The 24,140-nt window shown below is 37.6% G+C and overlaps 2 protein-coding genes across 2 annotated transcripts in view; one reads left to right on the forward strand and one right to left on the reverse strand.

The window, feature by feature from the left end:
- Nucleotides 1-13,510, reverse strand: part of LOC139722897 (uncharacterized) — a 109,363-nt gene extending 95,853 nt beyond the window's left edge. The window contains exon 1 of the mRNA XM_071634177.1: nucleotides 13,405-13,510. Coding sequence (XP_071490278.1) covers nucleotides 13,405-13,510 — 106 coding nt within the window. The remainder of the gene's footprint in view (nucleotides 1-13,404) is intronic.
- Nucleotides 13,511-14,514: 1,004 nt separating this feature from the next.
- Nucleotides 14,515-24,140, forward strand: part of LOC139722898 (uncharacterized) — a 41,850-nt gene continuing 32,224 nt past the window's right edge. Inside the window, exons 1-5 of the mRNA XM_071634179.1 lie at nucleotides 14,515-14,593; nucleotides 19,131-19,256; nucleotides 20,806-20,987; nucleotides 22,815-22,940; nucleotides 23,666-23,996. Coding sequence (XP_071490280.1) covers nucleotides 14,515-14,593; nucleotides 19,131-19,256; nucleotides 20,806-20,987; nucleotides 22,815-22,940; nucleotides 23,666-23,996 — 844 coding nt within the window. The remainder of the gene's footprint in view (nucleotides 14,594-19,130; nucleotides 19,257-20,805; nucleotides 20,988-22,814; nucleotides 22,941-23,665; nucleotides 23,997-24,140) is intronic.

A 24,140-nucleotide genomic window follows, 5' to 3' on the forward strand; every position in this document is an offset into this window, starting at 1 on the left:
TCAAAAAATGTGCATTTTCAGTTTGCTTACGCGCACTACGCGCGAAAATGTGCGGACGGACGCGAACGCGCGAAACGCTTAAAATTGTCTGAAACTTCGAGATTTCCCATTGGTAAGTTGTTTTGAGCCTTTTAAAAGTTTGACGCGCGCGTACGCGCGCGTAATAATGTCTTAGGTAATTAGCATTAAAATGTATGATAGAGCGTGACCTGAACTTAATGTCCGCCGAAAATGATACAGACATGACCTTTAGATATGAAGTTATGATCGATCATGTAACATGGTCCGAAAATCACAAAATGGCGCCTAGATGACGTCATAGATATGTTACTGTCATGAAAACCTTATTGTGGCTAGATTTTGTCATGAGACATGTTCCCTGAAAATGTCATGTTATTCCGTAATGTCATTCTTGAGATATTGATGACACAAAATTGTCCAGAAAGAAAGAAGAATAAAAAGAAATAAAGAGAGATTTTGACAATCACAATAGGTGATACGCTGATAGCGTATCACCTAAAAATGTTGCTGCAGTCGAAGCAATGTGGTCTCCAACACACAAAAAAGAGGGATATGGCGTGTGTGTGTGTCTGTGTGTGTGTATAGGTGCGTTTATATACGAACGTGATTTCTACATGGACGAATATATAATACAAATTGAAGAAAAAAAAGTAAAATAAAAAAAAATTGTTTCGTGATCTTGTGGGGTTCGAACCCGCAACCTCACGTCTCTGAGACGGCGCCTTTAACCACTCGGCCATACGTCTCGACGAGAAAATATGGGGAACGTAAACTTATGTATATGAAAGATACATGAGGAATCGTTTTGTCCACATTCCATTTTCATTTTCAGTTTTAAACTGCAAAATTGTCAATCTGATGAGGAGATTTCAAAGAATAAAATGCATGATTACTGCAGCTTATTGTCTCAGCTACAACATACTAAAGTTTCAGAGGAAATGAAGCAAAATCAGCTGAGATAAAGGTGCTTAAACGTTGTTAAGTCAATGCATGCTTTTAAAAAAAATCACCTCCCATAGACATAACACGTAAACTTGTCCGATTTTGCATCTTTACTTTTAATCACAATTTAAAGTATGATGACGTCATCAAATTTCAAAACCATGACATGGACTTGAAAGGCAAATGTTTAAAGGACAACATATGTGAATTTGGGATAATATTGAGCTTAAACAACAGAGATACGAGCAAATGAATGTCAGAAACAGTACCTCAAAAAAATCAATTCCACTTTTTTTATTCAAAATGACGATATGATCACTTCATCGCGTTTTCCTGGCAATATTGATACTAGGAATGTTATTTACAATTCATATGCTTTTGTAATATGCAATAGAAATATCGGGTCAACGGACGATTTAAAGAGCTATGGCGAAATAAACAAAGACATGTTTTTTCACTATATTTGCAGAAAGACGCGCGCGCGGAATTTCAACTTTGACGCCAGTGCATTCCTTTGTTATAGGTCAACATCGATCGGAAATCAGTGGATATTGTTACTCAAAGTATCAGGAATCCAAATCAGTCAAAAAAATTGCATTTTCATGTTGGTTACGCCCTCTGCGCGTGAAATTGCGCGGACGGACGCGCACGCGAGAAAATGTTTGAAACGCTTAAAATTGTCTGAAACTTCGAGATTTCCCATTGGGAAGTCGTTTTGAGCCTTTTAAAATTTTGACGCGCGCGTAGGCGCGCGTAATGAAGACCTGGGTAACTAGCGTTAAAAAGTAAGATAGAGCGTGACCTGAACTTTATGTCCACCGAAAATGATGCAGAAATGACATCTAGTTATGAAGTTATGATCGATCATGTGACAAGGTCCGAAAATCACAAAATGGCGCCTAGATGACGTCATAGATATGTTACTGTCATGAAAACCTTATTGTGGCTAGATATTGTTATGAGACATGTTGACTGAAAATTTCATGTCATTCCGTAATGTCATTGTTGAGATATTGACGACACAAAATTGTCCAGAAAGAAAGAAGAATAAAAAAAAACGAGACATGAAAACTCGTCACATTGAGGACGAGTTAGGTGATACGCTTGTGGTCATCAGATGACAGTCATCTGTGATCGACAAAGAAAAGAATGTGATATAGGCACCTTGAAGTTATATTGAGCGTGCATGCGAAACCGTTTCTGTAACCACTCGGCCACGGGTCATCCACGGAAATGGTAAGACAAAAAAACAACAACAATGTATAGATATAACGGGGGGAAAGTCAATGCCCACTCAACTAACGTGGCCGTGTGAACATCTATTGCATTGCTAGACGGAAAAGCGGCCTTGTAACGACTGAGGTCGCTATGCCATTTCTGGCAACTTGGGAAAAATACGTCCCGCAGACATAAAACCTATAATCGGCTGGTTTTGATACCTTGCCTTTAATCACAATTTTCAGTGTAATGACGTCATCAAATTACAAAACAATGACATCGTCTTGAAAGAAAATTGTTCAAAGTACAACACCTCAGTCGTCGTCATTACATACTATGATCGGTTTGACAAAGTCAACCTGCAAAATGTTGCTGCAGTCGAAGCAATGTGGTCTCCAACACACAAAAAAGAGGGATATGGCGTGTGTGTGTGTCTGTGTGTGTGTATAGGTGCGTTTATATACGAACGTGATTTCTACATGGACGAATATGTAATACAAAATTGAAGAAAAAAAACAGTAAAGTAGCTAATTATTTTGTTTCGTGATCTTGTGGGGTTCAAACCCGCAACCTCACGTCTCTGAGACGTCGCCTTTAACCACTCGGCGACACGTCTCGACGGGAAAATATGGGGAACGTTATGGACTTGAAAGACAGTTGTTCAATATATAACACATTCATCGTACGTTGTCAGTTTGCTATTGACATGACGATCTATCATATGAATATGAGGCAGGCATTAGTACCTGTATGAAATTATTATAGGCATGGTTATCAAATTGCCCTAAAATATCCTTATAATTGCCTTATTTTTACACACAGTTACGCTATCCCTTTAAACTCGTCACAGTTTAATCAGAATCATTAACATCATACATTAGTACCATATCCAGTTCCATAGCTGATCACGTTTGCTAATCAATTAAGAGTAATTGTCTAGAATGTGTCATATGGCCAACCTGTATACACACGTATATACACACACACAATGCTAAATGTATGTATCAAACATCTGTAACACAGCTTTGAACTAACTATAGGAATTATCGCTGCACTTATCATCCATACTTTTTATCACTATCTGAAACTCCACAAAAACCACTAATTGACAAATAATCATCAATACAGAAGACTGAATACCTTTTTTACAATGTATAGCTTGTTACATGTATAAATCAGCACAAAGTAACCACGACTACATTGTGTTACTGAATTGATATGAACAAATTTCATTTTGTTACAGTATACTATATCAGTTTGAAAAGCCCAACCTGCAAAACTATAATTTTGCAGCAGTCGAAGTAATGCAGTCTCCAACGCAAAACAAAGGTATACTGTGTGAGTGTGTGCGTATAGGTGTGTTTACATGCAAACGTGATTTCTACATGGACGAAGGTGTAGTACTCCATTGAAGAAAAAAAGTAAAAAAAAAAAATATTATTTTCTTTCGTGCTCTTGTGAGGATCGAACCCGTACGTGTGCAACCTCACGTTTCTAAGACGACGCCTCTAACCACTCGGCCATACGTCTCGACGAGAAAATTAGAGGAACGTAAGCTTATGTACGTGAAAGATGAATCAGGAATCGTTTGGTCCGCATTCCATTCTCATTTTCAGTTTTAAATTGCAAAATTGTCAACCTCATGAGGAGATTTCAAAGAATAAAATGCATGATTACTGCAGCTTATTGTCACAGCTACAACATAAATAAGTTTCAGAGGAAATGAAGCAAAATCAGCTGAGATAAAGGTGCTTAAACGTTGTCAAGTCAATGCATGGTTTCTAAAAAAATCACCTCCCATAGACATAACACGTAAACTTGTCCGATTTTGCGTCTTTACCTTTAAACACAATTTAAAGCATGATGACGTCATCAAATTTCAAAACCATGACATGGACTTGAAAGGCAAATGTTCAAAGTACAACATATCTGAATTTGGGATAATATTGAGCTTAAACAACAGAGATACGAGCAAATGAATGTCAGAAACAGTACCTCAAAAAAATTAATTCCACTTTTTTTATTTCAGATGACGATATGATGACGTCATAATGTAATTATGGAAATAATGATACTTGAAACGTCATGTCCAATTTATATGCTTTTGTAATATACAATAAAAACATAGGGTCACCTGACGTTTTAAAGAGCTATGGCGAAATAAACAAAGACATGTTTTTTCACTATATTTGCACATAGACGCGCACGCGAAATTTGAACTTTGACGCAAGTGCATTGCTTTGTTATTTGTAGGAATCGATTAGAAATCAATGGATATTGTTGCTCAAAGTATCAGGAATCCAAATCTGTCAAAAAAAGTGTATTTTCATGTTGCTGACGCGCTGTGCGCGCGAAAATGCGCGGACGGACACGCACGCGCAAAATTGTTTGAAACGCATAAAATTGTCTGAAACTTCGAGATTTCCCATTGGAAAGTTGTTTTGAGCCTTTTAAAATTTTGACGCGCGCTTACGCGCACTTAATGATGTCCTAGGTAATTAGCATCAAAAGAAGTAAGATAGAACGTGACCTGAACTTTATGTCCACAAAAAATGATACAGAAATGACCTTTAGTTATGAAGTTATGATCGATCATGTAACATGGTCCAAAAATCACAAAATGGCGCCTAGACGACGTCATAGATATGTTACTGTCATGAAAACCTTATTGTGGCTAGATATTGTCATGAGACATGTTCCCTGAAAATGTCATGTTATTCCGTAATGTCATTCTTGAGATATTGATGACACAAAATTGTCCAGAAAGAAAGAAGAATAAAAAGAAACGAGATGTGAAACTCGTCACGCTGACGAGTTAGGTGATACGCTTGGGGTCATCAGGTGTCGGTCATCTGTGATCGACAAAGAAAAGAATGTGATATAGGCACCTTGAAGTTATATTGAGCGTGCATGCAAAACCGTTTCTCTAACCAATCGGCCACGGGACATCCCCGGAAATGGTAAGGCAAAAAAGAAATGTATGGATATTACAGGGGGAAAAAGTCAATGCCCACTCAACAATCGTGGCCGCGTGAACATGTATTGCATTGCTAGACGGAAATGCGGCCTTGTAACGACTGATGTCGCTATGCCATTTCTGGCAACTTGGGAAAAATACGCGCCGTAGACATAAAGCCTATAATCGGCTGGTTTTGATACCTTGCCTTTAATCACAATTTTCAGTGTGATGACGTCATCAAATTACAAAACAATGACATGGTCTTGAAAGACAAATGTTCAAAGTACAACACCTCAGTCGTCGTCATTACATACTATGATCGGTTTGACAAAGTCAACCTGCAAAATGTTGCTGTAGTCGAAGCAATGTGGTCTCCAACACACAAAAAAGAGGGATATGGCGTGTGTCTGTGTGTGTGTATAGGTGCGTTTATATACGAACGTGATTTCTACATGGACGAATATGTAATACAAAATTGAAGAAAAAAAGTAAAATAGCTAAGTATTTTGTTTCGTGATCTTGTGGGGTTCGAACCCGCAACCTCACGTCTCTGAGACGTCGCCTTTAACCACTCGGCCATACGTCTCGGCGAGAAAATATGAGGAACGTAAACTTATGTATGTGAAAGCTGAATCGGGAATCGTTTTGTCCACATTCCATTCTCATTTTCAGTTTTAAACTGCAAAATTGTCAACCTGATGATGAGATTTCAAAAAATAAAATGCATGATTACTGAAGCTTATTGTCTCAGCTACAACATACTTAAGTTTCAGAGGAAATGAAGCAAAATCAGCTGAGATAAAGGTGCTTAAACGTTGTCAAGTCAATGCATGGTTTTAAAAAAAATGACCTCCCATAGACATAACACGTAAACTTGTCCGATTTTGCATCTTTACCTTTAATCACAATTTAAGGTATGATGACGTCATCAAATTTCAAAACCATGACTTGGACTTAAAAGGCAAATGTTCAAAGTACAACATATCTGAATTTGGGATAATATTGAGCTTAAACAACAGAGATACGAGCAAATGAATGTCAGAAAGAGTACCTCAAAAAAATTAATTCCACTTTTTTGATTTCAGATGATGATATGATGACGTCATAATGTATTTAGGGAAATATTGATACTTGAAACGTTATTTTCAATTCATATGCTTTTGTAATATGCAATAAAAACATAGGGTCACCTGACGTTTTAAAGAGCTATGGCGAAATAAACAAAGACATGTTTTTCGCTATATTTCCACATAGACGCGAACACGAAATTTCAACTTTGACGCCATCGCATTCCTTTGTTATAGGTCGAAATTGATCGGAAATCAATGGATATTGTTACTTAATGTATCAGGAATCCAAATCTGTCAAAAAATGTGCATTTTCATGTTGCTTACGCGCACTGCGCGCGGAAATGCGCGGACGGACGCGAACGCGCGGAACGCTTAAAATTGTCTGAAACTTCGAGATTTCCCATTGGGAAGTCGTTTTAAGCATTTAAAAACTTTGACGCGCGCTAATGCGCGCGTAATGATGTCCTAGGTAATTAGCATTAAAAAGTAAGATAGAGCGTGACCTGAACTTTATGTCCAATGAAAATGATACAGAAATGACCTTTAGTTATGAAGTTATGATCGATCATGTAACATGGTCCGAAAATCACAAAATGGCGCCTAGATGACGTCATAGATATGTTACTGTCATGAAAACCTTATTGTGGCTAGATTTTGTCATGAGACATGTTCCCTGAAAATGTCATGTTATTCCGTAATGTCATTCTTGAGATATTGATGACACAAAATTGTCCAGAAAGAAAGAAGAATAAAAAGAAACGAGACATGAAAACTCGTCACATTGAGGACGAGTTAGGTGATACGCTTGTGGTCATCAGATGACAGTCATCTGTGATCGACAAAGAAAAGAATGTGATATAGGCACCTTGAAGTTATATTGAGCGTGCATGCGAAACCGTTTCTGTAACCACTCGGCCACGGGTCATCCACGGAAATGGTAAGACAAAAAAAAAAAAACAATGTATAGATATAACAGGGGGAAAGTCAATGCCCACTCAACTAACGTGGCCGTGTGAACATCTATTGCATTGCTAGACGGAAAAGCGGCCATGTAACGACTGAGGTCGCTATGCCATTTCTGGCAACTTGGGAAAAATACGTCCCGCAGACATAAAACCTATAATCGGCTGGTTTTGATACCTTGCCTTTAATCACAATTTTCAGTGTAATGACGTCATCAAATTACAAAACAATGACATCGTCTTGAAAGACAATTGTTCAAAGTACAACACCTCAGTCGTCGTCATTACATACTATGATCGGTTTGACAAAGTCAACCTGCAAAATGTTGCTGCAGTCGAAGCAATGTGGTCTCCAACACACAAAAAAGAGGGATATGGCGTGTGTGTGTGTCTGTGTGTGTGTATAGGTGCGTTTATATACGAACGTGATTTCTACATGGACGAATATATAATACAAATTGAAGAAAAAAAAGTAAAATAAAAAAAAATTGTTTCGTGATCTTGTGGGGTTCGAACCCGCAACCTCACGTCTCTGAGACGGCGCCTTTAACCACTCGGCCATACGTCTCGACGAGAAAATATGGGGAACGTAAACTTATGTATATGAAAGATACATGAGGAATCGTTTTGTCCACATTCCATTTTCATTTTCAGTTTTAAACTGCAAAATTGTCAATCTGATGAGGAGATTTCAAAGAATAAAATGCATGATTACTGCAGCTTATTGTCTCAGCTACAACATACTAAAGTTTCAGAGGAAATGAAGCAAAATCAGCTGAGATAAAGGTGCTTAAACGTTGTTAAGTCAATGCATGCTTTTAAAAAAAATCACCTCCCATAGACATAACACGTAAACTTGTCCGATTTTGCATCTTTACTTTTAATCACAATTTAAAGTATGATGACGTCATCAAATTTCAAAACCATGACATGGACTTGAAAGGCAAATGTTTAAAGGACAACATATGTGAATTTGGGATAATATTGAGCTTAAACAACAGAGATACGAGCAAATGAATGTCAGAAACAGTACCTCAAAAAAATCAATTCCACTTTTTTTATTCAAAATGACGATATGATCACTTCATCGCGTTTTCCTGGCAATATTGATACTAGGAATGTTATTTACAATTCATATGCTTTTGTAATATGCAATAGAAATATCGGGTCAACGGACGATTTAAAGAGCTATGGCGAAATAAACAAAGACATGTTTTTTCACTATATTTGCAGAAAGACGCGCGCGCGGAATTTCAACTTTGACGCCAGTGCATTCCTTTGTTATAGGTCAACATCGATCGGAAATCAGTGGATATTGTTACTCAAAGTATCAGGAATCCAAATCAGTCAAAAAAATTGCATTTTCATGTTGGTTACGCCCTCTGCGCGTGAAATTGCGCGGACGGACGCGCACGCGAGAAAATGTTTGAAACGCTTAAAATTGTCTGAAACTTCGAGATTTCCCATTGGGAAGTCGTTTTGAGCCTTTTAAAATTTTGACGCGCGCGTAGGCGCGCGTAATGAAGACCTGGGTAACTAACGTTAAAAAGTAAGATAGAGCGTGACCTGAACTTTATGTCCACCGAAAATGATGCAGAAATGACATCTAGTTATGAAGTTATGATCGATCATGTGACAAGGTCCGAAAATCACAAAATGGCGCCTAGATGACGTCATAGATATGTTACTGTCATGAAAACCTTATTGTGGCTAGATATTGTTATGAGACATGTTGACTGAAAATTTCATGTCATTCCGTAATGTCATTGTTGAGATATTGACGACACAAAATTGTCCAGAAAGAAAGAAGAATAAAAAACGAGACATGAAAACTCGTCACATTGAGGACGAGTTAGGTGATACGCTTGTGGTCATCAGATGACAGTCATCTGTGATCGACAAAGAAAAGAATGTGATATAGGCACCTTGAAGTTATATTGAGCGTACATGCGAAACCGTTTCTGTAACCACTCGGCCACGGGTCATCCACGGAAATGGTAAGACAAAAAAAAAAAACAATGTATAGATATAACAGGGGGAAAGTCAATGCCCACTCAACCAACGTGGCCGTGTGAACATCTATTGCATTGCTAGACGGAAAAGCGGCCTTGTAACGACTGAGGTCGCTATGCCATTTCTGGCAACTTGGGAAAAATACGTCCCGCAGACATAAAACCTATAATCGGCTGGTTTTGATACCTTGCCTTTAATCACAATTTTCAGTGTAATGACGTCATCAAATTACAAAACAATGACATCGTCTTGAAAGACAATTGTTCAAAGTACAACACCTCAGTCGTCGTCATTACATACTATGATCGGTTTGACAAAGTCAACCTGCAAAATTGTGCTGCAGTCGAAGCAATGTGGTCTCCAACACACAAAAAAGAGGGATATGGCGTGTGTGTGTGTGTGTCTGTGTGTGTATAGGTGCGTTTATATACGTACGTGATTTCTACATGGACGAATATGTAATACAAAATTGAAGAAAAAAAAGTAAAATAGCTAAGTATTTTGTTTCGTGATCTTGTGGGGTTCCAACCCGCAACCTTACGTCTCTGAGACGTCGCCTTTAGCCACTTGGCCATACGTCTCGACGAGAAAATATGGGGAACGTAAACTTATGTATGTGAAAGATACATGAGGAATCGTTTTGTCCACATTCCATTTTCATTTTCAGTTTTAAACTGCAAAATTGTCAATCTGATGAGGAGATTTCAAAGAATAAAATGCATGATTACTGCAGCTTATTGTCTCAGCTACAACATACTAAAGTTTCAGAGGAAATGAAGCAAAATCAGCTGAGATAGAGGTGCTTAAACGTTGTCAAGTCAATGCATGGTTTTAAAAAAAATCACCTCCCATAGACATAACACGTAACCTTGTCCGATTTTGTGTCTTTACTTTTATCACAATTTAAAGTATGATGACGTCATCAAACTAGAAAACATCGATATGGATTTGAAAGACAGTTGTTTAATGTATAATATATTAATCGTACGTTGTCAGTTTGCTATTGACATGACGATCAATCACACGAATATGAGGCAGCTATTAGTACCTGTATGAAATTATTATAGGCATGGTTATCAAATTCCCTTAAAATTTCCTTATTATTGCTTTATTTTTACACACAGTTAAGCTATCTCTTTAAACTCGTCACAGTTTAATGAGAATCATGAACATCATACATTAGTACCATATTCAGTTCCATAGCTGATCGCGTTTGCTAATTAATTAAGATTTATTGTCTAGAATGTGCCATATGGCCAACCTGTATACACACGTGGACACACAAACACAATGCTAAATGTATGTATCAAACCTCTGTAACACAACTTTGAACTAACTGTAGAAAGTATCGCTGCACTTATCATACATACTTTTTATCATTATCTGAAACTCCACAAAAACCACTAATTGACAAATAATCATCAATACAGAAGACTGACTTAAAGGAACAATTCAAATACCTTTTTTTACAATGTATAGCTTCTTACATGTATAAAATCAGCACAAAGTAACCACGACTACATTGTGTTACTGAATTGATATGAACAAATTTCATTTTGTTACAATATACCATGATCAGCTTGAAAAGCCCAGCCTGCAATATTTTGCAGCAGTCGAAGCAATGCAGTCTCCAACGATAAACAAAGGGATACTGTGTGAGTGTGTGCGTATAGGTGTGTTTACATGCGAACGTGACTTCTACATGGACGAAGGTGTAGTACTCCATTGAAGAAAAAAAAAGTAAAAAAAAAAATTATTATTTTCTTTCGTGCTCTTGTGAGGTTCGAACCCGTACGTGTGCAACCTCACGTTTCTGTGACGACACCTCTAACCACTCGGCCATACGTCTCGACGAGAAAATTAGAGGAACGTAATCTTATGTATGTGAAAGCTGAATCGGGAATCGTTTTGTCCACATTCCATTCTCATTTTCAGTTTTAAACTGCAAAATTGTCAACCTGATGATGAGATTTCAAAAAATAAAATGCATGATTACTGAAGCTTATTGTCTCAGCTACAACATACTTAATTTTCAGAGGAAATGAAGCAAAATCATCTGAGATAAAGGTGCTTAAACGTTGTCAAGTCAATGCATGGTTTTAAAAAAAAATCACCTCCCATAGACATAACACGTAAACTTGTCCGATTTTGCATCTTTACCTTTAATCACAATTTAAGGTATGATGACGTCATCAAATTTCTAAACCATGACTTGGACTTAAAAGGCAAATGTTCAAAGTACAACATATCTGAATTTGGGATAATATTGAGCTTAAACAACAGAGATATGAGCAAATGAATGTCAGAAACAGTACCTCAAAAAATTAATTCCACTTTTTTGATTTCAGATGATGATATGATGACGTCATAATGTACTTAGGGAAATATTGATACTTGAAACGTTATTTTCAATTCATATGCTTTTGTAATATGCAATAAAAACATAGGGTCACCTGACGTTTTAAAGAGCTATGGCGAAATAAACAAAGACATGTTTTTCGCTATATTTCCACATAGACGCGCACACAAAATTTCAACTTTGACGCCAGCGCATTCCTTTGTTATAGGTCGAAATTGATCGGAAATCAATGGATATTGTTACTTAATGTATCAGGAATCCAAATCTGTCAAAAAATGTGCATTTTCATGTTGCTTACGCGCACTGCGCGTGGAAATGCGCGGACGGACGCGAACGCGCGGAACTCTTAAAATTGTCTGAAACTTCGAGATTTCCCATTGGGAAGTCGTTTTAAGCATTTCAAAACTTTGACGCGCGCTAATGCGCGCGTAATGATGTCCTGGGTAATTAGCATTAAAAAGTAAGATAGAGCGTGACCTGAACTTTATGTCCAACGAAAATGATACAGAAATGACCTTTAGTTATGAAGTTATGATCGATCATGTAACATGGTCCGAAAATCACAAAATGGCGCCTAGATGACGTCATAGATATGTTACTGTCATGAAAACCTTATTGTGGCTAGATATTGTCATGAGACCTGTTGACTGAAAATGTCATGTTATTCCGTCATGTCAATGTTGAGATATTCACGACACAAAATGTGCCAGAAAGAAAGAAGAATAAAAAGAAAGAAAGGAAGATTTTGACAAACACAATAGGTGATACGCTAAAAGCGTATCACCTAAAAATAAAGAGAGATTTTGACAATCACAATAGGTGATACGCTGATAGCGTATCACCTAATAAAGAGAGATTTTGACAATCACAATAGGTGATACGCTGATAGCGTATCACCTAATAAAGAGAGATTTTGACAATCACAATAGGTGATACGCTGATAGCGTATCACCTAATAATTGTAGGTAGGTCCTACACACCGGTCATTATCAGACGAACTACCGGTGGATACCGGAAAGTAAAAGTTTGTCCCTATAGTGGATGTGATAGATAGCGTCTGATCATAATGATCTACATCTTTATCATGGCTTTATAATGCGTGATTTTTGCAAGACGATGAGCTGAGGGGCATATATATACTGTGAATATTTACTGTGTTACGAGTACACAAGACATAGTGATGCCAGACAGATATCTTCGGAACAACGTCTCGCATCAGTCTCGAGTCAAGTAGCCTACCTATGTGGCTACAGTATAGGGTTCACACCTGTAAATAAAATGGAATGTACCAGACCACTTCTCATATTCATACCAAAGATACCAAAATAAATGAAGAAGAAAAATAGTTACAAATCAAGCAGTTAAAAAAAATGAATAGCTGCGATATTGAGTATGAATTCATCTACAAGATGCATTTTGGTTGGAAAATGAAAGCTTTTCTCATGGGATTTGAAGGGATTGTGTTTTATTGAGTGCATGTGCAGAAAATAGGTGATATTTTGAGTGAAAAGAACTCGTAGTCTGGCTTCGCGGACCCTTGGACAGAACTTGAGCTGGAGAACCCGCCTTAGGAATTTGATGAATGAAAAGATATATCTCACTTATTCAGGTTAGTGAAGATGAAGTACCTAATTTCTCCAAGCTATTTTTGAGATATTATTTTTTTTATTTCGAATTTCAACACACGTGTACGTCTCTATGGAAAATTATTTACCCGTGTGAGCCCTATAAAACTTACCGAAAAGTGGTCATAAGTTGGTAGCTATATAGCTTGCTTATATAAGTAAGCACAACTGCATTCACAAACTCTTGTACTTTTCATATCATCCGCATCAAGGGACATTTGATGTTATTGATTACCCCATGGGCGTGGTTGGATGATGATGCGCTCATGGTGCTCACCCACATTAGAGGGATATTCCCCTCCTGTCCACCCAGGATTGCTTCCATAGGACCAGGGAGGCATTGGGAGGTGGGTAACGGAGTCGAGCTCGATCTGCCTGCAAGAAATTGATGTAGTTCTACGTGGTGGAGTTATGAAAAGTGATACCCCCTAAAGTCCCAACAGACACACAAACATTCCAAAGTATGTTGCAGACGTAGACCATCTGCTCCATTCGTATCTCTGAGTGGACATTCCCTACTGTTAAAATAGATCCATCCTTCATAGCACAGCTTTCAGGAAGTTCACCGGAGCGAGTGGGTGCTTCTTTATACGTGACGCGATCTGCTACCATTCAGGGCAAAATCGAATTACGTAAGATGGGTCTCAGATGACCACCTTTACAGTGTGCGAATAGCTTGTATAGAAAATACGCACATTCCCCGGTGTTCTATAGGGGTATCAAGCTGACCACACCAACCAGTAAAAAGACCCATGCATTACATGTCGCGCAGTGTTCTGAAGCCTGTCACCCTCCACCAAGTGAATGCCTTCAGGTTCTCTCCACCTCCCCGATCAAGTCAAGGAGATGACATATGACTGCAGATTAATAACAAAGATTGTACAGACAGTTAGGAATCCCTTGCTTGGAGTTAATGTCCACATTAACTCAATAACCGGAACTAAGGAGTGGAAGACGTCCCGGCCCCACGTAATTCGTAAAGAGAGGTGTTCGACCTGTGCCAGTACCGTGTCTTCAAGTTTGAGGTGCATCGTTCTACTCTCATCCGTTTCACCTGTAGCTGGATATCACGTTCTTGTGAAAATCGGGTTCCGATAAACCGAATATCAGAGACAATCATTGAGAGACATTTTCTATTTAGGTTGTCCAGAATACCCTTCCTCCTCATTTTAGAAAGCAGCCGTTCAGGACGACTTTCTTCAGCTTCATGAGCGATACGAGACAGGCTGTTTTGGTTTCATAGTTGTACCCTTCGCTTGATATTGAGTCAAATCCCATGCAGCAAAAGACAACTGCGTGATTATATTTTGGCTGCCGTGGGAGTCCTTCTTTTACCATGTGGATGATGACTCCATTCTTATTCCTGCTGGTGTGGTGGTGCCATGATCTCAACCTTGCTCATGGCCAGACGGGGGTGATCGCACGTGAGTATACCGATTATGCTGAGGAAGATAGTGTGTCTTTTTCCTGCCCGCTTCTGCAGAGCCGTGATAAATGAGCACTGTTCTCGTTGTATCATTCTAATACTGATTTTTCCCTTTTTTCAGGATTTTTTTCCAGTTTCTTGTTTATTTCACGCTTTAAGTTTAAAAAAGAAAAGATAACAGAAAATAGACAATACCATACCATGCAACATGCAGACAGTAGAATGATCACAATTATAGCGCAACAATAAGCGTCAATATAAGCTTGACTAATAAAAATAATAGAATTACACGTTACATTTGAATATGAAAGAGTTTGAAGACAAGCCAATGATGTCTGTGTCTTGATCATCGATGAATGCAATCATATTATAGTGGTCCAGAGTTGGACTTGTACAAATCTCATGCAAAACTAATATTGTCATTCTGATGAGAGACGGAGATAGAGAGAGAGAGAGACGGGGGGGGGGGTCTGATAAGTGTAAGGTTCCCATTTCCTCCTTGAACTGGGTTTTGGTTTCCTATAACCGTTGCTTTATTAAAGCAATTACTTAATGGTTTTATCACCAAAAGGAATTTGTTTCTTAACACTCCAGGATTTTATTTATGCGAAAAGTTTTCGTTTGTTTGTTTGTTTGTTTGCTTGCTTGCTAAAGGTTCTTTGGCTGAGCCTAGGCCCTGAATAATATAATTATATATATGACAATCATCATAACATTTTGTTTTTCAAATACTCAAAACTCTGCTGCCAAATGTAAATAACAATTTCTTTTGCTATCAATATACAGGAAAAGAGTTCCAATTGTATCCCTATGACATAGCGGCATTTTTATTGCTCTGTTTCAACATATTACAGAAGGCGACACTTTTGCTGGGAGTTGAATGAAATAGGGCTTGGCAGTTTTGCATGGACAATTAAAGAAATATCAACCCTTTACCATACGTGTTTGTAGAAAAACACGCAAGTGTAGACGAATGAGATGATAATGATATGTCACACCACAACAAATTTTCTATTGCCATACAAACCCTGTAGGCAAAAAAGAAAGAAAGAAAAGAAAACAAAAACAAAACGAAGTGGAGATATCAAGATTTTGTGTACCAATTCAAAATTACATGATGTCAAATTGTGTGGAGATAACACCATTAAGCTACTCATTTGCCTATTTACATGACTATTCAAGAAGTGTTTGGTGAAAATAGGAAAAATTAAGTCATTTCAGAACTTCCTGAAAGACATCCTGTATTAGGTCTGAAGACTTGGTTTCTATTGGATTTCTGATGGTGTTTACATCAGATATGTAATGAACTGCTGGACTTCTGGATGGAGTTTTGGTTCCAATAAGAAACCAATAATAACCAACAAAAGCAACAGAAACCAATAAGGGCTTCTTACTGGATATCCATGGGAGTTTGTGGGAGAGACTCAAACTTTACAAAAGGCCTTGTTGTTAAGAACGCTTACAGTCATGTGCACGATTGTGTGTGTGTGCGTGTGTGTGTGTGTGTGTATGTGTGTGGTTTAATTCAATTCAAATTTATTTCACATCTTTAATCTTTGCCTAATGTGATCGTTGGGTCATAGCGTAAGTAAAGAGCCATTGGCCAGGAGCCAGGAAATACTTAAGTATTTTTTTCATATATATATATATATATATAATACATGTACTATATTTTTGCAGAGTGTTTAGTCATAAGAAGAGTGACACAAACGATTAATCAGTATATCTTGCTTCATAATAGCCTGTGGTTTTGTAACTCGGGAGAGTTCGATATAGTGTGTCACTCTGCTTTTAGTGGAGAAACACTCCTCGGATCGCTTTTATGTACGATGCTTACATGCCTCAGTGGTGACGTCATCACTTCCGGAAACCAATTTCTTAGATGTTTATGAATTGACAAAGATCGAGACAAACCTTGAGATGAGTTAGAAATCCAGAAGGGGCGAGGCTTAAATAGATTAACGCTTGCGTTATTGCACCTAATACTGCCTGAATGGTGGCATGCGGAGGATTAGACCAAAACAGTCTGCATATATAGTTACAATCTCAACTCGCTTCCGAACGACGTGGAAAGTATATACTTTTCTATAGATATACTTATCAGTCCGGAAGGGCAATGCACGTGGTTTGACTCCAACTGACGTCCATGCATGTCACACAATATATGGTATAGAGAGCACACTTGTCTTGCTATAGATACACTAATACGATTTGAGTGGCTTTGATGATAGAGCAAAACTAAACTGTCAAGCAGTGTCAGTTTTACCGAAACTGACAAATTAAAAGTTATGAAACACAAGAAGTGTTAAATTAGGTCATATTTTTTTTTTATATTACCAGAACACTAACATTGACCACTTTATGTATCTTGTGTGAAAATGAGATAAAGGTGATGATACTTTGACCTATTATAGTCTCCTTTTAATATCCTTAGTTGCATGTCCTGAAGAATAAGCGATTCAGACTTGACTGTTTATTCTGACATGAATTTGACAAGAGAAAAAAAGATACGCCTTCGCGATAATTTGTTTTGAAGTACATGTAGAATTGATGACTTTGTTATGATGGTTATAGTAAATTTATAAACTGGATAAATTGACAAAAGACTGCATATAAATGACTAGTTTGTGTGTACATGATCCAGTGGAAGAATCGTTAGATGGTGTTGATATTATGAGCTTAGCTATTGTCCGTAACTATATTTGATTGTGTAAAACAGGTTTCATGACAACGTGAACTTTCGAAAACATTCACAGCACCATTTTAAATTCTAGTGGAACATCCATCCTTCTTATTGCTTAGCTTTATACTCGTCTTATCCATTATAATATATATATATATATATATATATATATATATATATATATATATATAAAGATAAGTAACAAAGCTGCAACAAAGTTCATGCTGTATTCACCAACGGTTTATTTCTTCACACAAATTTTCGAGCGTCTCGCCGCCCTTTCTCAAGTGTTGATATCAACACTTGAGAAAGGGCGGCGAGACGCTCGAAAATTTGTGTGAAGAAATAAACCGTTGGTGAATACAGCATGAACTTTGTTGCAGCTTTGTTACTTATCTTTTTATCTTGCCAACACGTGGACTACCTTATCAACATATATATATATATATATATATATATATATATATAAATATATATAAACGTATACATACAGTAGTATATATATTATATATAGTATATACATATATATATATATATATATATATATATATATATATATATATTGTGTGTGTGTGTGTGTGTGTGTGTGTGTGTGTGTGTGTGTGTAGACCGATAGGCCCTACAGATATCTAGTTCAGTCAACGTATAATTACATGTGCGGATTTAGTAAATTTAGAGCTATAGTATCACATCAGTGAAGTTTGAGGGAAACGGGACAATCCGCTCAAAAGTCGCTGGGTGAAAAGGCTACAACACTTGTCACTGCAGGTCAGCATAATAAAGAAAATGATAAAGAGATTAATACATATTTTCTCTTTTCTAGCATAATAAGGGAATACTTTCATCTTTCAGAGAGAGAGAAAACAATAATGCCCTTAACTTGTGTCAGGAACAATGCTAGGAAGTATTATGTGCTTTTCAAACAAACAAACAAACAAACAAACAAACAGCACCAAAACATTATCAAACATGCAGCAGCGTGGTAATTATAATGATAAATATGAACAAAATGATACAGCTCATATTTTAATATATTTCAAAAGATTAGCATATATTGTAATTGAATATTACAATGATATACAATTCAATGAATTACGTAATCATCTTTTTTGCATGTTTTTTTCAGTTCAGTTCAGTTCGGTTTATTTCATTCATCATAAAAATACATAAAAATACAAGGACATATACAACTATACAAACTTCGAAAATTTCATTTCATGTGAATAGGGAACAACAAAAAGAACTTTAAAGTCTTATTACACGTTAACCCCAGAAATATAGAATATTACATCAAGAAGGACACAAAACACAAACACAAACGGACAATCATAAAAAAGTAGATAACGATACAAAAGTAGCTTACAAACAAATCAGTAACAGGAAGAATACAAACTCATAAGATAATCTTTATAAGCACGTTTAAAACCATTAAGGAATGGAATATTTTTAAGAAGAAGAGGTAAACTATTCCAAAGGGTTGGACCTTTAAAAAAATAGTGTTTCTATAAACACTGTTTTCAAACCGTAACGGAGATAGAGAACTGAATGTGGATAACAAGGTTGTTCTACAGAATGGGGGAGGGGCACAAACGTTTCTTTGTCTTTTGTCTAAAACCATGTTAAGCTTAATAAATTGAAAATTAATTAAAAATTCGATACGGATACCTGCACGGCACTTAAGTCGTACTGTTGTCGCCACCTTTTCTATAGCGATAGCAGCACTTGCATGAAACTGAAACTTTACAAATTCACAACTCTCGTACGAATTCTGAGATTAAATTTTCCCTCAATATCTTCAATGATCTATCTCCCTCTCCCCTCCTTCTCTCTCTCTCCATCTCAAACTCTACAGCTACGTGTGATGCCGTTAGCCAGCTTTGCCCAGTGAGCCAAGCATGCTTTGAGGACAGCTGGGCATGCGACAATTTTGATGACTGCGGCACAAGTTTTGACGAAATCGGTTGCAAAGAGACACAAGGTATACATACCAGTACTTCCATTGCAAAGGAGAATCCCTTCCTTACACCATTGTGTATGTGTATGTGTATGTGTGTTGTGTGTTGTGTGTGTATGTGTGTGCGCGTGTCTGTCTGTTTTTGAGGGGATATATTTCTAATCAAATTGTTCTTTGAATTTTCCAGTGCATATTTGTATAACATCCTAAGAGATACTTAGATTGTAAGATATAATCATAATGCATGCCTATACACATGTTGTCTCAGATAGCGAGATATAATACTTTTCCTTTACCTTCTCTTTCTGTCTCTTTCTCTCCCTTTCTTAGTCTGCCTGTTTGTCTGTCTGTCTGTGTTTGCGTGAAACAGAACTGTGTCCTGAGGTATATCCCCTGTGAATAATAGCGAAGCAAGAATGGGTAGACCTCATGTTAAGGATTACCAGTATAGTAGAGTAAAAGTGTGTAGTACCTCTTCGGTATAGGGTCCTGCCTATTGTTTGGCACGTATAGGCTAGTCTACTCATGCGCAGAAATTCGATTCTTAGAAGAGACGACTTAGTGCACAGAAAGGTCATATTTACCTTGGTAAGACCAGGAAACAAATAAAGTGCCTTTACCTATCTGCTGACCAGTAGCATTGTAATAACAATAATGTGCAATGAAAGATCATCCATTCTATAACCACCGAGCGCCAAACAGGTACAGGGGAGATGCTCTCAAGTCACCATCAACACTTTGCAGCTTTCCGTTAAAGCTTTTGTCGGGAGTTTTGAGGCAAGACTGGCGTTAATCTTCTACCTTCCTTTCTTTATGCCTCAATTACAGTGAAAATGTAAATGACCTCATCCCTTCGGTGCCGCGTTTACCTTATGTGACAGTATCTCCCGATTGTGTGTCATGCTGTTGGCATCACGCTAAACAATAATGTGTATGGTGGAGGGGGTGTGAAGAGTGTAGAGGCTTGTGTGGTATGCATTATACTTTGTTCAATCTGAAGGTTAATGATATTGCCAGTCTGTCCTCGGGATGGTTAAGATTATTCACCAATTCATTCTGAGTATTGAGAAAAAAAATTTTAAGTTCATTTCAGGGTGTGAGTATTCATTGTAATTGTGTTCACCACGTTTGGATATGATAATGAAAACATGGACTTGTTACAAGGTGGTTTATTTGTAATGCAAAATACTTTACATTTTCGGTAAAAAAAATAAATCATTACATATTATAAACCAATTTTGTCAAATTTTCAAGCAAACGGAGAAAGTAGACGAATATATGTCTCAAAAAAGCTTAAAGTTTTGTATCTAACATTAAGTGGAATCGTATTCATATCATTGAGACGTTTTGTAGCTGCCTGTCAAATAAGTATTAAATTGTCTTTATGTATTTTTCTATGTGGCATTTATTTTGTATCTGCATCAATGTTTAAGTGAATAAAGTTTCTATGTATAAAAAAGAAGAAAACATGGACTTTGATCAAAAAACTCCTATCGCGTTTGAAACGTGTCTCACCTTGAAACGTAATAGGTGGTCTTTTTGTTTTGTTTGTCGTTTCCAACTCACCCATTAGGGGATATTACAGCATGCCCAGACGTCAATGAGTATGCGTCAACATTCAAGACTCATTGCCAGCAGGATTCGTCCATTGTGGGAGCTTTCGGTGCCGAGGGGGTGCCGGATGGCGCTGGTGTGGCGCCCACCGGTGTGCTGTACTTCAGCGGCTCAACCACCCCAGGATTAGCCATAGAGTCGGTGGGTGCATGTCTATTATCAAACCGTGCCTCTTGGTCTACTATCAGATGATCTACAATGCACTTCCCAGTTCGTCTAACACCACTAAGGCTATATAAACTCGCTGGGTCTACTATCAATTTCGTCTAGTGCCCGTTTGGTCTATTTCTCGCTTGGTCAAGTGCCCAGTTTGGCATTTTGTCTATAAACTATGGGTATTAGACGAAGTGGACATAGCTGATATGGGAGTAGACCAACTGGTAATGAGGCTAAGTGGCACTTGGACTAAATGGTCATTAGATGAACTGGTTGTAGACGAAACAGGATTAGATCATGTGGGTTGAGACTAAATGGCTATAAGACGAAATGGGAGTAGACCAAGTGATGATAGATCACAAATCAAACTTCCGAAAAGAAAAAGGAAAATAAACTAATGGATTCTAGTGTAATATCAAGAGCCAGTCATGAAAAATATTGAAAGCATTGGAATTTGAATATGAAATTAATTTTGTTATGGAGTGAACATTCTGGTGCATTAGAAGGTAATTTCGCTGTTCGTCTGTTTGTTTGTGTGTGTGTTTTTTTTTTTTTTTTTTTTTTGTAAAATGCTACACTCGTGGTATGATCAGTTAGTTGTAAACTTTAAAGGTCCAGTTTACCTTTGGGAGCAGCCATTTGCAAAATCTTCAAGATATTGCCTTTCATGCATACACTGTAAAAACATCGGTGTTAGATTTAACACCATGGGTGTTAGATTTAACACCGATCAAGTGTTAATAGAGGACCACACCCACAGGTGTAGAAAATGCACTGTGATGGTGTTGAAAAGTGTTCACCTGACACTTCGTGGTGTTAATTTGACACTGTACCTGGTGATATTTTGACACTGTACTGGTATTAATTCAAAAATGACACCATATGGTGTTGATTTGATATTTGTTGGTGTTAATATCAATGGTTTAACACCCGTCCAGCTTCAATAAGTGACCACACCAGCTGGTGTTACTGTGGTGTAAATTTATTTTCATATTTTTTCAAAAATCTAGTATTTTAATGTAAAATTCTTGATCGTCTTGTTTGAATTAAAAATCAACAAGAAGTGCAGTTACTAAGAAACTCTTCAAAAAACAGTTTTATATTTGGAAATGACACCCGGAGGTGTAAATTTAGCACCATAAATGAGCACCGAAAATTTAACACCAGCTCGGTGTTCACTTTTTAACACCGGACTTTTTGCAGTGTATGTGTAGGTCTGTTGTACCACAAAACACCCTTCCATGTAAAAGTTTTGCAATAAAGCCTAAGTTATAAGGAGATGTCAGCATTTTTCTCAATAAACCGTAGCAGTATACGATTTAGTTGGAAATATTTTTATTATAACTATTATTCACATTTTGTATATTTAACAATACTTCGATTTTACTGATTCAAATTTTCACAGTGGTTGTTTCTATCCCTAACTCACACTTTAGAACTATTTTAAAGCACCAATGCTAGGTTTTTGTTTCTTCTGCAAAATGGTAAATTATACCTTAAAAATGTTCGTGATAAGTTGCCTTTGATATCATTTCAGAAAATATGAGAGCTTATTTTGAAATAGGCCTACAACGAATACTTTGAGTGAAACATAACAAGATAGAGTTTTTTGATGAATTAAACGCTATATAATTACACTGAATATCAATTTAGTCGAACCTCTTATATCGTTATTGCATGTTCACTCATTATTGTCTATACTTTCGTCACCCTTGAATTGTATTGTATGATGTTATTCTGTGTGCTCACTTTGAGAAATGCAAATGAAGTTTTCGTTTCGGCGAAATCATGTTCCTATTTCTGACTGTGTAGATACTTTTCCAACCACTCTGGCTCCCATTCTCTGGAACCAGCTACGTGATGTTTAACTTCACGTTTGGACCGCAGAGCTCGCCACAGCTGGAGCCAGTGGTCCTCACACGGACTGTTAACCCAGCGGTGAGTTCCAGGTGTTCGGTATTACCAATTCCAATATTAGTTATATACGTTCAGACGACAAACTCTAACGTCGAGGTTAATCTCCTGCCCCTTTGAGATCGTTGATTTTTGTGTCCACACGGTGCTTAGTGGGGAACCACGTGGCTTGTGGTTTAAAAAGAGCGCTTACCCTGAGATATCTCGCGGCTCTTAACATCGAGCTAACCTCGAGGTTAGCTAACTATGGGTGCGTCTACACGGTCCCTAACTGCGAGCTTAACTTCGAGATTAAGGCTTGTCAACCCTGTTTTCTGCTTTCTGATAACTATAGAGGGTTCAGAGATGATTTGAGGTTCGCATTCTTCTCGGCGTGTGTATCTTTGGTTACGATAGTTTGCCTTCTTTGCCCCACTTGCAAGCTGCTTCCCTAGGCTGATAGGACAATATTTTCATTATTATCATTTTCTCATTTCTTCGAAAGCAAGCAAAGAAAATGGATAAATATATGCCAGTAAAATGTAAAAGTTTTTTAAATCAGATATAAGATGGAATTTTATTTGGAATTAATGCAGTAACCTGTTGTAGATGTCTGTTATATCCATATGTATCATGTAGAGTAACATTTATTTATACCTAACATAACTTGTGAGTCATATTTCCTTTTTGGTAAAAAAAAATGAAGACTGGGCTGACCTGGTATCATTATAATCATTATTATCATCAGTGTTGTTGCCGCCTTTCTACAGACCGAGGAAGGGCCTATAGAGTGGCAGCTCCGAACGTCATTGTTGCTCGAGGGCAGCCAGGTCGACCGCGTGGAAGTCGCCGTTTCCTACGTGGGTAACGCCGAACCCACCGTGGAGACACCGTACCGGCCCGCCACCAATCTCAGTCTTGTGAACGTCGTCTTGCGTTACGGCAGGTACAGACCGAGTTGCGGCGAGGGTCTGTTCGATCCTTGTCTCATCAACGCCAGGGAATACGCCACGGCAGTTCGCAACGCCACGCTGCAGGGCGCCTCCTGTGAGCCGCGAGAACGCGTGAACATAGCGTACGACTTGTACAGTCGTTGTTTTGGTGAGCTGAATCGACGTTGTTCTCGGGAAGACGAGTGAAAAAAAGAAGGATAGAGGAAGATAAAGAGAAAATCAAAACCTGTGGAGAAATGACATATCACGACTGGATTTGGTGTATAACAAAGACTGGAAATGATATCAAAAA

This window comes from Diadema antillarum, unplaced genomic scaffold, assembly GCF_040938485.1.
Source record: "Diadema antillarum isolate AM-2024a unplaced genomic scaffold, OU_Dant_1.0 scf00000176, whole genome shotgun sequence".
Classification (NCBI taxonomy): domain Eukaryota; kingdom Metazoa; phylum Echinodermata; class Echinoidea; order Diadematoida; family Diadematidae; genus Diadema; species Diadema antillarum.